This window comes from Canis aureus, chromosome 34 (assembly GCF_053574225.1).
Source record: "Canis aureus isolate CA01 chromosome 34, VMU_Caureus_v.1.0, whole genome shotgun sequence".
NCBI classification, from domain to species: domain Eukaryota; kingdom Metazoa; phylum Chordata; class Mammalia; order Carnivora; family Canidae; genus Canis; species Canis aureus.
In genome coordinates, this window is record NC_135644.1 from 26,629,889 (window position 1) to 26,646,828 (window position 16,940).

General features: G+C 35.4%; 1 protein-coding gene across 15 annotated transcripts in view; it reads left to right on the forward strand.

Moving 5' to 3' along the window:
* Positions 1-16,940, forward strand: part of CCDC148 (coiled-coil domain containing 148) — a 281,532-nt gene that overhangs the window by 73,783 nt on the left and 190,809 nt on the right. For all 15 annotated transcript variants that reach the window (XR_013371894.1, XR_013371892.1, XR_013371898.1 and 12 more), the window contains 4 exons: positions 2,926-3,002; positions 3,210-3,361; positions 4,447-4,542; positions 4,621-4,802. Coding sequence is in view for 4 of the 15 variants with exons in the window: in XM_077883545.1 (XP_077739671.1) it covers positions 2,926-3,002; positions 3,210-3,361; positions 4,447-4,542; positions 4,621-4,802 (507 nt within the window). In the remaining 11 variants the exon portion in view is untranslated. The remainder of the gene's footprint in view (positions 1-2,925; positions 3,003-3,209; positions 3,362-4,446; positions 4,543-4,620; positions 4,803-16,940) is intronic.

The window sequence follows — 16,940 nt, forward strand, 5'->3', positions numbered from 1 at the left end:
GCAACTCAGAGCCTCCGAGGACGCTCTAAGCTGAGCTCCTGAGTGCCCTCCCTCGCTGCTGGTTGTGAGACTCCCTTCTCTGCCTCTCGTAGGCTCACTCTTTCAAGTGAGACTCTTTCAAGTGAGAAGTGGATCAAATAGCCAAGTGTAAGGAACCAAGCTGTCTGACCTGCTGAATTCCTTCCCTGCGGGAGGGATAGAGCTTTGACTGACCATTAGCCTGCTCTGGTACCTAATTTTCTACAGGTCTCCTGGCTGTTAGTTCTATTATGGAACTTTAACATATTCTCTTGCTCTGCATTTTGTGATCCATGTCCTTTTGCTTATTATTTGCTTATGGTTTCTGACTCTACCATTCTTGTGCCCCATGTTTTGCTTACTCTATCCAAATTTGTAACTAAATGGTTATTCTAGAAATCTCAGGCAGCTCTGGGGATGTTTGATATTCTGAGGAGACGGAGTCTATACCTAACTTCGGCACCATCCTGGAAGGATGAGGACCTGTATGACAGTAGACTCTGAGATTTCAATAACACCCATCACCAGGCTGGTTTACCTTGCAAGTGGTTGCATTGCAACTAGGCTGACCTAGGAAATAGGTTAACATATCATCTTGGCAAATGGTCTCACAAAAACTCAGGAGGCTTTTTTGTAGTACCATCAAATTTGTTGGTAACAGAGGCTAGGCCAAATAACATTAGGAGGTACTTAAATTGGCAAATTTGGGCACGGAGAGCTGCCTTACATTTATTCACTCTTTGGATGGGGAGGACATTGTATGTGATACAAAGTTCCAACTTGGAGAACATCCAGGACCTGGTCTAGCATGTCAGTGATGAATAGGGCAGGATTCTTTTCTCCAGTTACCATTTTTAATGCTCTTATCTTTTAAAGGTTTATTTCTTTATATTAGGGGGAGGAACAGAGGTGGAGGGTTAGAGAATCTTAAGCCAAGTCCATGCTGCGCACAGAGCCTGACATGGGGTTCAATCCCATGACCTGAGTTGAAAGAGTCAGACACTTAATCGACTGAGCCACTCAGGCACCCTAGACCACAATTTTTATATTTCTTAAACCATGCTCTATAAAACAGAAATATTCTTCAAGATACTCCATTAAGAATAATGAATTTCATGTTCCTATAAATTAGAAAATATGTTTCCTACCCTTTTTGGATAACCTCAGTGTACTTTAGCATAATCAAGTTTTTGAGAAATCCTGTACTGTAGAAACATGTCATTCCCCCCAACTCCAGCATCTCATTGACATTATTGTCTTCTACAACACAATTTGGGAAATGTTAGCCTATATTCACAGCTAGTTTCAGAGTCTCATGGTTCGTGAGGGCATGGTAAAATGGTTTTGGATTTTGTCAGGAAAGTAGAACAATCAGAGAAAAAGCCTAGTCTTGGCAGATGGATTGGGTGTCCATCTAGGAAGCCAAGATGGAACTTATTAGAATTATTACAGGCAAGTAGCAGGTTGGTCTCCTGTATGAACAAACCCAGTTCTCCAGTTGGCTTGTATGTTTTACTATGGTTTTCTTGGTGATGAAATATAAGGGATCTGGCTAGATGTTTGAGAAGTACTGTTTTTGTTTAAACAATTCAACCATGAAATAATTTCTGTGTTTTTTTCCACTATTATGCACCTATCCTCCCATGTAACAGTTTCAAATATATTTCTGGCAAAAAACTGTATATTAAAAAAGTAGATAGTGAAGTTTCATCTACAATAACACCCGTCCTTTACAGATACAAATAAAACCTCTTTCCCAGGTAAGTGAGTTGGCTTAGAAGATGGTGGCACATATATAAAATAGAATCCTGTGCAGTCATTAAAATGAATGGTAATTGGAATTATTTAGACATATCTTAAAGTGTTATTGAAAAACCACAGCATAAAATGGTAAATATGCCATAATTATAGTCATTTAAGATATACAAGCATGTAGACAAGGACTTATATGCAAAAATTAAAATAATCATTGTATTAAAGTGTTGCAATTTATGCTATTTTCTTATTTTATATTATTTCATTTTTTAAAAGATTTTATTTATTTATTTGAGAGGGATAGAGAGAACAAGAGCACAAGAGCAGGGGGAAGGAGAAGCAGACTCCCCGCTGAGCAGGGAGCCCATGCAGGGCTCTATCCCAGGACCTGGGGGTCATGACCTGAGCTGAAGGCAGACACTTAACCAATTAAGCCATGCAGAGGCCCCTATTTTATGGCATTTCTAATATTATATTTTAACAATCATGATACATCAAAACTCCTCTAATATTTAATTAAATCTGCTATAAGCAAGGGATAGACTACAATGTTTTTGGTTGTCCACTTAGAGCTGGTTATGGTTTTATTCTAAAAATGACCATATTTAAATAATATGACAAAAAGTCATTAAGATTTATTACTTATATTAGTGTATAAAAATAAAACATACTTTTACTCCCATTTCCCTAGTTCAGGACCTCATCATCTCTTAACTTTTGAAATAACACCTCGTTGGTCCAGCTTTACCTGATCCCCTCCTCTTCATTTTCTATTTTTATTGACCACCTTTCCTTCCAGCCCACCCTCCATTTGCTGCCTTGGGAATCTTTCTGAAGCAGGTGAGGTCAGCTTAATATCCCTCAGTGGCTTCCCAGTGCCCTAAGCTCTTTCCATGTGAAGCAATGCTAGGATGTGCTACATGCTTGCCTTTGCTCATGCTGTTACTTCTGCCTGAAGTGTTCATTATGCTTCTTTCTATCTCAGTGTCTGGCAAGTGTCCAACCCACATTAGGAATTTAGTGTATGGTCTGCATAAATGAACAGGTGAATGGGACCACATTAGATTAAATTTCTACTGCTACATGTTTTTAAAATCTATATATGTTTATGATTATTTTTTTAAAAATTGATGGAGGAAATGTCTATTTCAGATGTAAAATGGAATCTGAAATAAAATCTTTTCTCAAGAACATTGGAAATGAATGTCTGTCTGACCTTATAAATTTTGGTAAGTTTGTTTTCCTTTTTGATCCTGTATTTAAAGGGAAGTTTTGTTTTGAAGATGAAAGTGGGCCACTCACTTTATGTTTTCTTACTATTAACTGCTTGCTTTTTTCTAAAGGAATCCAAAGCTAAATCTGTGCTCTAAGGACCTGTTCTTAAAGAAACTTAAAATAATAATGTATTACTTGGATTTAATTTCGTTTCTCCATAGAACAAGAGTTATCAGAACAATGGTGCATGTATCTTAAAAATGTGATAAATCCTATTCAGCAGTTGAGAACAGATCTAAAATACAGACAGCATCATATTTCACAGCACTCATACTCACATATTGAGCTTAATGCAGTGAAAGTACTGGAAGAGGTCAGTATATTACCTTTACTTCTATTAATGTAATATTTCATTTTGGTCCCAACTAGAACCATTTGATGTCAGAAACAAATGTGTGCCTTGTCTTTAAATAGAAGACATAGCAAATTCTATCTCTTCAATATCTTAAACATACCCCTGAATCTATCCAAGCATGCTTATCTCTCTCCTGAAAAGTTACAATGGCCATGAATAGTCTTCCTGCATCTGCACTCATTCTTGCCCCTCTTCACAGTGCATTTTGGAATTCTACTCTCAGTGCAGAGAGATCATTCATCAACCTGGGAGATCCCCTCAAGGCTCCTGCTGGCCCATAATTCTTCCCTATACACCTGGCCGTCTCTTTCTCAAACCTCCTCTCCTACCTGACACTCTCACCTTCCCCTGGGCCTTGTCACATTAGGGCTGGCCTCCCATCTATTCCTCACACGTGCCAGACTCCTTCTCATCTCAAGGCCTTTGTATCACCTGTTTTATCTGTCTCACTGATGGCACTTTTTGTCACATAGGTCTTAGCTTAAAGGTCTTCTCCCTTGAGAGGCCTATCCTGATCACCCACATGAGAGAAGCTATAGTCATTCTCTATTACATTACCCTGTTTTTATGTCACTTACCTCTTCTTGATAATTGTCTTATCTATTTTTTTTATTACTTTATTGACTACCTCCCCCAGCTACAGCAAAAGCTCCATAGTCATAGTGGCACTAGATGTATGCTTCTAGGTGGTTTTTCTTACTATTTTTCAGTTATTCTGTAGTGTTGTTATATTGCTTTCATAAATAATATATATTTTTAAAAGGCATTAAAAATCTCATGCCCAGCTGGGGATTGGAGGCAAGGATGCAAGGGGAGGAAGGGGTGATTGAACCGGAGATAATCTGGTAAGCTCTCTGCCTTACCACAAACAAAATCCAAATGAGGGTGCAGAGTGGCTATGACTCCACTATACATACTTCCTAGGCCCATTTTTAGTATATGTTTCTGGAAGCTCCCTCTGATAAACACTGCTTGGCTATGGCATCTCTTGAACCCTTTTCCACATGTCCTCAAAAAGACTTTCTCTTATCTATATCCTATAGGTTGATTTCGTGAAGAAACAATTGAAAGCTGTCTTTGAAAGACTTAGTCTGGAGCAACAGAAAATAGAAAACTATCTTTCAGACTGGAATATGAAGGTAAGTGTGATGCATATAGTAATTTGTTTATCAATCTGTCACTTGTGTTAAATAAAACAGTCATTTAATTTTTTTCAGATACTAGATTATTCTTCAGAAGAAAGAAGTAACCTGCTTAGTGAACTGCCCATGGAATTAGAAACATTGGAATGCCCATACCCTGATTTGAAATCTTCAATTCTTCATGAGTTCTGTAACTTTACAGAGAAATATAAAAAGAAACTTCAAGAGTTTGATTTGCAGTTAGAAGACATATCCAGGTGATAAGATAAAACTACTTGAATTATGTAGATTTTTGCCACTAAATTTTTATTTTTGTATTAAGGGTTACTATACTTCTGATTTACTGTTTTCATAGCTACTATGTGGTTAGAATATAGTCAATCAATAAATGTTTAGATTGATTATTTGTTTAATTAGGGTTCTCTTTCCTCCAAAATAATTTTCCTGAACACTATTTTTAAAGATTTTTATAAAATTGAAACATGATGAAAATATGCCCCTCACGGAGCTCTTTCCTACATAATTAAGAAATAGTTTTCAAGCATGAATTTTCAGCAACTATGAATTTTTATTTTAAGATGTGAAACTCTTCTTTAGTGGAAATTTATAAATCATTACTAGTAATAGTTGGTTTCAATGGAAAATGTGTCCATGGAATTATGTTACCGATAATCCGCTGTGATTTTGTTCTAGAGCAAACACAAAATATGTTTTATAAATTTTTAAAAACATGTTAAATTTTTTTTAGAAAATGGACTTTTGGATATATCCTGAAAATGACAAGTCCTCTTCTGAATGTCAAATACAACATTAGGGGATTTAAAATTCAGTTTTGGCGGGGTCATCTTTTAATTAAATAAGTGAACAAAGCCAGAAATGCCACTGTAGGTTAGATCATTAGCTTACTTCATGTATGTGTTTCATATATGAATTTCTGAGGAATATTTCATAGGAAAATATGCCTTTTATTCTATTATATTGAAGCCAATATTGAAGCCAATTTCATGTAAAGGAGTTTCATTTATAGGCAATTCACTAAGAAATGTAAGGATTTTTTTTTTAAGAAATGTAAGGAGTTTAAAAAAATGTAAGGAATTTATTTATTTATTTATTTATTTTTTAAATGTAAGGAATTTAGTAAAAGGTTTACTTTAATTTACTATAAATCTGTCCCTTCAATAGTTTTCCTCTTTTTCAAAATATAAATTCTATTATATTGAAGCTAATATAATATTTTGAATAAAATATTAAAATAATAAATATTTTGAATAAAAATAAATATTTTGAATTCCTTACATTTCTTAATGAATTGCCTATAAATGAAACTCCTTTATATGAAATTGCTAGTGTTAAGAAATAACAACAAGGAAAACTTTAAATCCTACTAAGTAGAGTTCTTTACTTTAATAGCCTCTGGGTACAGCTTCTACTTGTCTTCACATACTTGGAGAGGCAATCTCAGATGAAGCCTGAATCTTTCCTGACCCACACTTTTTCTTACATTTCTGTGGGGATTGTCACGTGTTCTTGGGCAGACACTTTTTAGGCTTATAAGAGCCCCGGTCCTCCCTTGTCTCTCTGCCTTCTTTTTTTCCATCCCTTTACCTTGCAGTAAAGCTCAGAAAAGAAATTAATAATATATCATTTATATGTGCGGATCGATTAATTAATTACACTTTAATTGAAACTCAGTCACAATGAAATGCTAACTCAACCATGAACTTAGTTGAAGTCTTTAATTGTAAAATAAACATCCTCTCTCCTTCCCCATCCCAATCTTGTTGAAGAGATTTTAGAGCTTATCAAGTAAGAAGGAGATGTTTTTTAAAATTTTATTCTTTTGTTTTTCTGGGGAATGGATTATAATCAGGCTGCTTGTGGCTAGATAAATTTGACTTCTTCCTTTTTAAGCATGCTGACTGCCCTATTACCTTTCCTCCCAGATGTGTCTTGGCCCACTAGGAAATCTGGCTGAGACTGGTGTTTCTGAGTTAGTAGCTCCTAAACATGGACAAGTTTGCCTTGGTAGCCTAAGTGGATACTTTCCACTAAGACCTATCCTTCACAGCTCATTTTCCTACTTCCCTTGTCATGTGAACTCAGTTTCTGCTCTTCCTTTGTACAGTGCTGTACCACTCAGAAAAAGTTGAGATTCACAGTTCCACTGTCATTACTGAAGGTTAAATAGAGAATAAGATGAAAATATATTACATGCTAAGATTTCTGCAGTGGGAAGACACACTGAGGGAAAAATAGCTTAAGAAAGCTTAGTGGAGGAAGTAAAGTTCACTACAGAGTTTAAAGATTGAGTAGAATTAGAAAAAGGCAGAAAGGAAGCAGGGAGGACATTCTAAGAAGGGATATTAAATGATTAGACTGTAAACCCCTTGAAGACAAAATAATTTATTAGCAATATTTGTATCCTTAACACCTAGCAGAACCTTAGCACCTAGCACATCCTGGCACATAGTAGCTTTCAAATAAATAATTGTTCAGTTGAGTTGAATTAAAGGTGAAAACAATGAAGGTGAGAGTGGCAAGGCATGTTATGGGAGCAGTAGGAATCCACTCTGGAGAAATATAGGTTCATAAGTTCTAGTTTAAAGTCTGCTTGCCACATGTAATTGTCCAAAATAAATTTTATATAATTACTGATATTTTTACTTGGTGAATGTTTATTGAGTAATCCTTAACATAGAGTGATTTCTGCTAAACTCCTTGGTAGGGGCACCAGTAGACAGACTAGACTAGAATATGTCCTTGCCATTTAGAAGGCTTAGAATATTTAGGGGAAGCAACATATATACACATGTATCCCGACCAAATAAGAACTACATGTAAACATTAACTGAAGAGACTATTTTATAAAAATGCTTGTAATGAATGATGAAGCATCAATAAAATTGAGTTTTCAGGAGTACTTTCTTTGAGGAGAAAAAAAGAGTAAATGGACTATTTTGAATAAATACAGAGGTGGTTGGCATCAGCAATCTGTGACTGCTGGGCAGTAAGTCACATAAATGTACTATTCTAATTCGCAAAATGAATGATATGTTTAGCTATAATATTAATTGGACTTATAGATTGCCAGTGTCTGCCACTATGTTGATATGGCCATTTCCCATTTTGCTTCTAGCTATTAGGCCTTATGAGAATTCATATAGATTGTGTACATATATGTACATACCTACACAAGTGAGTGGATGCTTATTTTAAACAGATGTGTGGTGCTATGACATAAGAAAGTTGAAATATTGAGGGGACATTTTTAAATTATAACATTTTCATTGGGCTAAAGGCAGTGGATGCATGGTTAACCCCAACATTTATTTTAATTCCTTCTATTTTGTAGCAGCTCATTGGTTTGGGTTGGAAAGACTCTATCCCCATATCCAAAGGTAGGCTCTGGATGGGAGTTTGTACCAGTCAGTAACCTTATTTCCCCTGAGCTACAGCAACTAGATGTTACTCTGACATGGGAAGCTATTGGAAGTAAAAGTGTGAGAGCAGTGTGGAGTAACAAGACCTAACGTGTTTTAGCAGGATCACTTTGGGAGTTGCTGTGTTTAAGATGGAGGTAGAGAGGGACAAGAAAAGATTGAACACTTAGGAGGTTACTAAAGTAACCTAGGTGGGAGATAATGGTGGCCTGGATCAGGAAGTGGGGGTGTTATGAAATAGCCAGCTTTTGAACATATTTTAAAGGTAGAACCAACAGCATCTGCTGAAGAGTTCAAAAGGCATGTGAAAAAGAGTAACAAAAGAATAATCAAAATTTTTGAGGTTGAGCAACTGGGAAGATGTAGTTACCATCAACTGAGATGGGGAAGACTATAAGAAAAGTAGGGTTGTGCTATGTGGAAGACCAGATGTTTCGGTTTAGACATGGGTTTGAGTTCCTGTCAGATATCCAAGTACAGATTCTGGGAAGGAAGTCAGTTATATGACTTTGGAGTCCAGGAGAGAGATCTGAGCTGGAGATTCGTATTGGTGAGTCATCACCATGAAAATGGGTGTGATCGCCAAAATAGTGAGTGAAGAGACAAAGGAGAGATCAAAGATGGATCCCTAGGTCTGCTGGCATTAAAGTATCAGCAAGGAGAGGGGTAACCCAATACTGTATGCTGAGGAAAGGTCTATTAGATATGAAGAAAACCAAGGAACTATACTGTCCTGGAAGGCAAATGGAGAAGAAGTGGTCAGCAGTGTGAGTTGAGGAGGGATGATCACTGAATAAATGCTGCTAAGTCAAATAAATATGGCTGATAATGGACTGTTTGCTCGAGATGATAAGCAACTGTTGAGTCATTGATAACCATTTTCATTGAAGAAGTGGGAACAGATGCCCAATTGGGTTTGATTTAAGTGAATGGGAGGAGAGAATTGAAGACAATGAGTATAGACCAGCTCTTCTGAGAAGTTCTTTGTAAATGAGAGCAAGAAAGTAGGGCCAGACTTTTATGTTGTTGATTTGTCTTTTGTTTTGCTTAAAATGGGGGAAATATTACTCTGTTTGATACTGATAAGAATAATCCAATAATGGGATTTGGTACACAAATAGAGGAACAAACAGATAGTTCATCTACCCCAGTAACAGGTAGAGACACACAGTACATGGTGCGGGTACTGAGAGGTGAATAGATGTCATAGTGGCAGTCCATGGAACTCTGGGTAGGAATTCCAAATACAGATGACAAAGAAATTTATGAAAACCTTTCTACTCATCAAAGCAATAAACATTTTTTTTTATTGGTGTTCAATTTACTAACATACAGAATAACCCCCAGTGCCCGTCACCCATTCACTCCCACCCCCCGCCCTCCTCCCCTTCCAACACCCCTAGTTCGTTTCCCAGAGTTAGCAGTCTTTACGTTCTGTCTCCCTTTCTGATATTTCCCACACATTTCTTCCCCCTTCCCTTATATTCCCTTTCACTATTATTTACATTTTTTAAAAATACTCAGATTTTTACCTATAAGATGGTAAAACATAAAAAATTATCCAAAGTTGAAAATATAGAAGAAATGGGCATTTTCATACATGAATGGTATATAAATTCTTTTGGAAAGCAATCTGACACTATGTCATCAAAAATTTTTATAAAGGTGAGTAATTGTTTAGAAATAATCTTAAAACAATCATAGATGTGAAATAAATAGTTGGCTTCAAGGATATTCAACATTGTTTTTTTCCTTTCATTCGTGATAGCAAAATCCTTAAGGTGACAAAATAGCCAACAATTAGAGGATTATCTCCATTAATTATGATATATCCACTTTCATTAATAATTATATTAAACAATTTATAATGGTACAAATAACTGCAATAAGTTGCTATGCAATTAGAAATTAGTCTGAAAAATAGTGGATTCTCTTTTTTTTCCTTTTCCTTCTGAAAGTGTTACATCTACATTTATAAAGCTACAGAAAAAAGACTGGAAGTTTATCTAAACAAGCAATAACAACAGTTATCTCCAGGAGGTAAAATTATACATAATTTGGCATACCTGTTGTTTTTGTAAAACAAAAACACAGATTTTTTAAAATCTAAAGAGTGAAGGGGATACTGTTGATATTTAATGACTGTTAAATGACATGACAGGTATATGCCATTTTAATCCTCAATACAGCCCATTTTAAAAATGACTTTACAGATGAAGAAACTGCAGCTAAGTGGAAAGTGAAGAATTTCTCCAAAGTTTCTGAGGTAGCAGATAGTTGAACAGGAATGAGTTTCTTCTGCTCATCTGAATTGACAGCTTTTCCCTCACACTATACCACTTCAAGCATGTACATATATCAGTTGTGTTGGTCATGCATTGATTACTAGATCAGTGCTGTTGAATAGAAGTATGACGCGAGCCACAGATTTGAACCTCATATAATGATAATTTAAAATTTTTAAGTAGCCATGTTAAAATATTCCTTAAAAGATGAAATTTATTTTAATAGTATATTTCATTTAACTCAATACTTCAAAACATTATAATTTTAATATATAATCAATATTTTAAAATTATTGAGATACAATACATTCCATTTTCACATGAAGTCTTTGAAATCTGGTCTGCAGATAACCCTTGCAGCACACCTTAATTGGGACTAGCTATGTGTTAAGTCCTGAATAGTCACATGTGGCTTGTGGCTACTGTCTTGGATAGCACAGCTTTAAAGAATGTTGTCTTCTACTCTAACTTACATATATTTTAAATCTGACTACAGTTGAACCTATTTCTTTATTCAATATGTATAAAGCTATTTAGATTCTATTTAGGCTGTATTTCATTAGTAACATGAAGACAAGTTTAATTGCTTGTTTTAGACTCAGATGAGATTGTGGCTTTAATTTCCTAATATTTGGATGAATTAATCATATAGATGAGACATAATTGTCTGCTCCATTTAGCTATGTCAGATCTGAAGCCAATATGCAGCAAAAGCTATAGAGAGATAACAAATAATTTCTACTTTATTGCTTGATAGGTATATTAAATTTTAAATATTGATTCATAATTATTATCCTATTATTTTATGAGATCAGAATCTGAGTACTATTTAAAATTCACAATGATTATAACAATTTTGCCCTCTGTGTGTACATTATCAAGGCCTGTAGTTTCAATTAAATTATTTTAATTTACTCTGTGAAGTTACTTGTTAGTAAATTTCAAGATAACTGTTTGGTTGCCTTATATACATGTTTCCTTATATATATATTTTATCTTAATACAGAAATAATTACATTTATTACAGAATATTTTTTAAAAATCAAGACAAGCAAAGAGAAGTGAAAGTTAGTCTTAGGTTCCCAACACTAAGAGATAGTCTCTGGTAGCATTTTTATATATTTAAGTTATATGTATATTGTTTATAAAAATGGAAACATACTCTACACGTACTCATTGTTTTTCCTGTTTGTGAATGAAGTCCAATATTATTCATTTTTCCAATCAATGTTTACTAACCTATGTTTTAGGTTGCTGTATTAAATATTCCTTTACAACATATTTTTTATTATATGCATGATATTACAATATGTGGTTGTACCAGATAAATTCAACCCATTTCCTGGTTTTGGATTCATTTTGATATTTGTTTAAAAACCTTGGAACAAATAACTCTGTTGCTGTATTTTGAGTAATCCCATGATATTCACTTAACATGAATTTCTGGAAGTGAATTGCTGAGTCAAAAGGACTGAAAAATTCTAACGTTTTTAAGAGTATTGCTATATTGCTCTCCAGAAAAGTAGAAAATTTATACATTGACCAGCAGACTTTCCATTGTTTGGCTCATCTTTTGGGCTTCATTGGATTTTGCAATCATGTGTGAATATCACCAGTGTCTTGCTCATATGCTCTTTCTCTCTCTTTTTCAATACTTATTTACGTAGCATAGCTCTGTCACTATCTTTATGTGAAAGTTTTGCCAACAGAATTGGCAAAAAAAGATGAAAAAGATAAGAGCCAGCATCAGAAGCCAGCACTCAATAAACAGTGAGTGGCTTCATGTAATTTTCTTTAAAATGTTTTTAATAAACAAATATTTACACATGAGGGTGTTGCTTGATAAATACAAGATAGAGGAAAGAGAGGGAAAGGAACAGAATAACTGATACTTACTTACTTGATGATGTTACAACAAGTTAAAACATCGGGGCCTTAATTACCAGGTGGGATTCTTTTCTGAGAATGTAGTCTTGGAAATTTTAGAAAATTTCAGTGCCTGGGGATGTCCAATCTCATGTTCTACATGTCTGATCTGGGCTGGTTGTATGTCAAGGTTGAGACATGCTCTCCTCTGCTTCCCTAAGGGGAGAAGTGCTCAGAATTAGGAACATAATTATTTGAACATTAGCATGTTTACTTAGTCACATTGGTTATATGACCCACTTGTACAGCATCCTAGGTTACGGTAACTCTCATTTTCTCTTGGCATATTCCAACATGGTTTGTCCAATCTGACTTCGCAATTTTTGCTAGAGAGAAGCCATGATTGTAGACTATGATTTATTTTTGTCACATATATTTAACAGCTTTCTCTTAAATATGTCATTGAAAATACTTAATTACTTTATGACTCTTGAACTAAAAGCCATATTTGACAATTGTTCAACCTTCTTTTGGTTTGTTATGGGAATGAAGTATATTTTAAGTTCTTTTGGCTAAGGTGGAATGCATTTTATCAAGGGAAAAAAATGGATGCAGTTTCTGTAGTGTACCCCAAAAGCTAATCTTAAAGTTTGCTTGATTAATTAATAATTCAGCTTGTATAATTACTCAGATGTTTGTTTAAATATGTCTGTGAAAATATAAGAATAGTGGCTATAAGTTTCTAGATTCAACCATCCTTATTGTTAAAATCACTGCAGCCCGTATCTGCCTTCTTGATATAATTGTTTCAGCTAGAAACTACACAGTGTAGTGTTGTCTGAAGCTACATTTTTAATACTTTTGAAGACTGAAAAATCTGGGTTTTGCAGGATGAAGGAGTGGGAGTCATTTATGAGAGGTTTCTCTTCTTTGCTGGATGTGAAATCAAATTAATCCTGAGTAAATCAGATTGGAGAAAATGGAAACAGCAGGTTGAAAGATTTGTGCCCAGGACAATTGACATATGTTATTTTAACCTGGTTAATACAGATAGAATTTATTATTAAAATAATAAAATATGTGTAGCATATTCCTTATACCTTGAGGCCCAATCCTTTGAGGAAACCATATCATTAGAACTGAGGCTATGAAGAACCAGTAATGTAAGAAATTATAATCAACATGCTCAGACTTATGTCTATCTGCCATATTAGTGCCTATGCAAGAAAATAAAGTTGAATATTGATAATGTCTAAAAAATAATAAACTGAGAAAGAGGACTGTCAGTACTAATCAATTCTTATAATTTTTTAGTGATTACTGACAGTTGATTTGAAGTGATATTCTCCTATTTTTATGTGGCATTTAAAATTTCAAAAGCCTGAGGCACCTGGCTAGCTCAGTCATAACAGCATGTTACTCTTGATCCTAGGGTTGTGAGTTCAAGCCCCACTTTGGGCATGGAGCCTACTTAAAAAATAAATAAGTAAATAAAATTTCAAAAGCCCTCAATGGTTAATTGAATTTTTCCTCATGCCATCCCAAAGAAGTAGACCAGTTTTATTATTCTTAAAACTGAGTCTTAATGTCTGTACAGGTAACTTTATTCACTTCAACTTTATTGCACTTAAAAATGTTCTTACTTCCTCAAAATGAAAAATAAAATAGTAACATGGTTGCAAATTCTGGATCAGCAGGATTTTAAAAATGGAGCATATAACATGCTCGTAGATGATCTTGTCTTTTTTTTAAATTTTTATTTATTTATGATAGTCACACACAGAGAGAGAGAGGCAGAGACATAGGCAGAGGGAGAAGCAGGCTCCATGCACCGGGAGCCTGACGTGGGACTCGATTCCGGGTCTCCAGGGTCGCACCCTGGGCCAAAGGCAGGAGCTAAACCGCTGCGCCACCCAGGGATCCCATGATCTTGTCTTTACTGATTCTATACATTTGAGTTTGAGTTGGTTATGTTTAGTTTTGGGTTTTTGTCTTAAAAATGGCCCTTGATGTTGAACACCTGACAGTTGCTAATCATCTGAGGAATGTTACCGTAGATAGTGGTCTCTGGACATATTGGATCTGCATCTCTTTAATCTCTATATCCTTCATAGCACTTTCCTTCCAAAGCAATATTAGGATGCCATATTTAAAAAGTCATTTTTTCTTTCCGTCAGTTAGCTATCAAATAGGGTATCTTTGGCTATAAGTAAGAAAATCTCAACACAAGTCAATACCACTTAAGCAATAAGGAGATTTCTTTTCTTATTTCCCAAAAAGTGCAGAAGTAGAGAAGTCCAAGCACAGTGAAGTCTGGGTTTTCTGCATTCTGTGCCCTGCCTTCCTACAAGTTAGATGCTTCCTGCAGCAGTTCCCACCATAATATTCAGAGGCAGAAAAGGACCATTTCTTCCTTGTAAGCTAGGAAAACTTTGCCTTAGAAGACTTCTCTTTACATTTCATTGGCCAGAATTGGGTCTTTCATCCATGCTTATACCAAACACTGGCCAGAAGAACAGGATGCTTGTAAATAGATGATTGTTAATGGATTAAATCAATCAAGATTCAATCTCAGGGATGGGGATGGTGCTCACCTTCCCTGGAGAGGGCGCCCTATGGAAGAAGGTAGATCTTGAATAAAATTAGGATTCTGGTGGGCAGAAGCAGGAGTAGGGGCAATGTTTGCTACAATTACCTTTTCCTTATACTTCTTATGATGAATATAATTATTTAAAACCCAGCACATGGAGTGGTTGAGCTATTATATTTTACTTTTAACAGGCTGTTTTATCCCCTGATCTCAAAACTTCCACTAGGAGTTATATTGCCTCTTAAAATTGTGTAGATGGATGTAGGGATAAGGTGGTTTAGGAGTCTTGCCATCAACCCAGCTACTCCACTTCTAAAAAATACACATGGTAGTAAAAAAAAAAAATCAAGCTTTCTATGACAACTATTACCACCCTCCCCCATCTAAGAAAAAACACTGTACTTGCTACGTAAATAGCAATTACAACTTCCAAATAAGTCACTTAACCTCCTCTTCTGGACAGATTCATACCCCTAAACCTTTCTATGAAAAATTCTGGAGTCATCAATTTTAGAACTCTGCCATAGTTTTACTTTCCTGTCACCTCTCAAAGACTATGGCTTTGGATGCTGATGCAAGTTCTTGCTTTATCCTATGGGCAATTTTGTTGTTCATTCTTTAATTCAGTGGATTTTGGCCATGCTTCTACATTTCATTTTAGCCAAAAGGCTGAGAAGCAAAGGTCATACTTCTGAGAGCCTACTTTATTCTAGCCATCAGCTCCCACCTCAGTAGGCAGACTGGGTGGAGCTTGGGACCCTGAAGGTGAGAACTACTAAGTGAGAATAGATTTCCTGGAAAGAAATGTACTTACTCAAACAAAACCCAAGGAGGAGATTCTGTTGGTCAGAAATAAGTGTAAGGCTGGGGAGCCCCCTGTAAACCAGGCTAAAAATCAAAGATAGATTTATATTTGAATAAAGGGAGTGGGGTGGAGTGAGGAGACCGTTTCAGGAACCAGGCTGATTAGATTCAGTGTTTGAGTCTGAGTCGGAAAGACAACATTAAAATGTAGAATCAAGTTGTATTTCCTAGAAGGTCAGACCCAGTGTAGCCAAATAAGCCGATTACATCAGAACTATCTTTTATTCACATTAATCCATCAGTGAACCAATCCTGCTTCTTAGTGGTGAGAAGCACTAGATGTCTCCTGCCACTGTTATACTAGAAGAGTTAAGAATTTTTCTCTAGGCTAGATTCACTATGGCCAGTTGCCAATCTCGAGCTAGCTGTTGGATGTATCAGGCAGCTTAAGGAGGTGCTACCATTTTGCTGGAAAACTCCCTTCACTCTGAGAAAATTATAAAACAATTTTCAGCCATTTGTGAACACCATGTTTAGTTTCATAGACTTATATCTGCTATTAAAATACTTTGTTACCCTCATGTACCTTGTTTGCCATCATTGGCTACCTCTCTGCCTCTCCTCCACCACAAATGTATTTTGATGGAACCAGAATGTTAAGGAAGTGACTTAAGCATGACTAAGAAGAAAACTAGTAGTTCATTTAATTGTGAGTCAGTTTAGGATTTTTGGATGATCCAAACGGGTAGAATTAGGGAGACTTATCAACCCTGGTGTAGTTTGATTCTCACAGCTGACATTCTCCTTTTCTAAATTACCTATTTTGTCTCACATCCTGGGATATCATGATAAAATTATATCATGGGACTTCATTATGGGGCAGGGATGGGGGGGTGGGTGGAGATTGAATGGTAGATACTTCACATTTTTAGAGTCTGGAATTCCCTGAAGTATTAGAAGTGCCCAGGAAGCCTGGAAACTATAAAATCTTGTGCTATTATAAAGATGAAAATTATGAAACATTTTAAATTAGAAAATTTGGGTGGACAAAAAGAAAAGAAATTGCACAGACCTGCCAAGGATTTTTTTTTTTTTTTGTCTAAAGATAATTTAAAAATTGCAGAAGTTTAGGATAATTTTAAAGCCTTCTTTAAACTTTTTAAAATTATAGAGTCACTTTTCAAATTTAGAAATCTGGATAAGTGATCAGAATAGTTTTCAATAGCTGCATAATTTAGCTACTTCTGTTATTGGAATCACTAGCAAAGCAATTAAACAGAAAACTTTGGAAGGTAAAACAGGAACTTTGGAAGGTAAAAGCTAACCTTAGTTATTCTATATAGCTTAGCTTTTTATATAGATTTTCCTGTACAATGAAAAGACGATTAGTAAAGATAAATTTTCAGATTG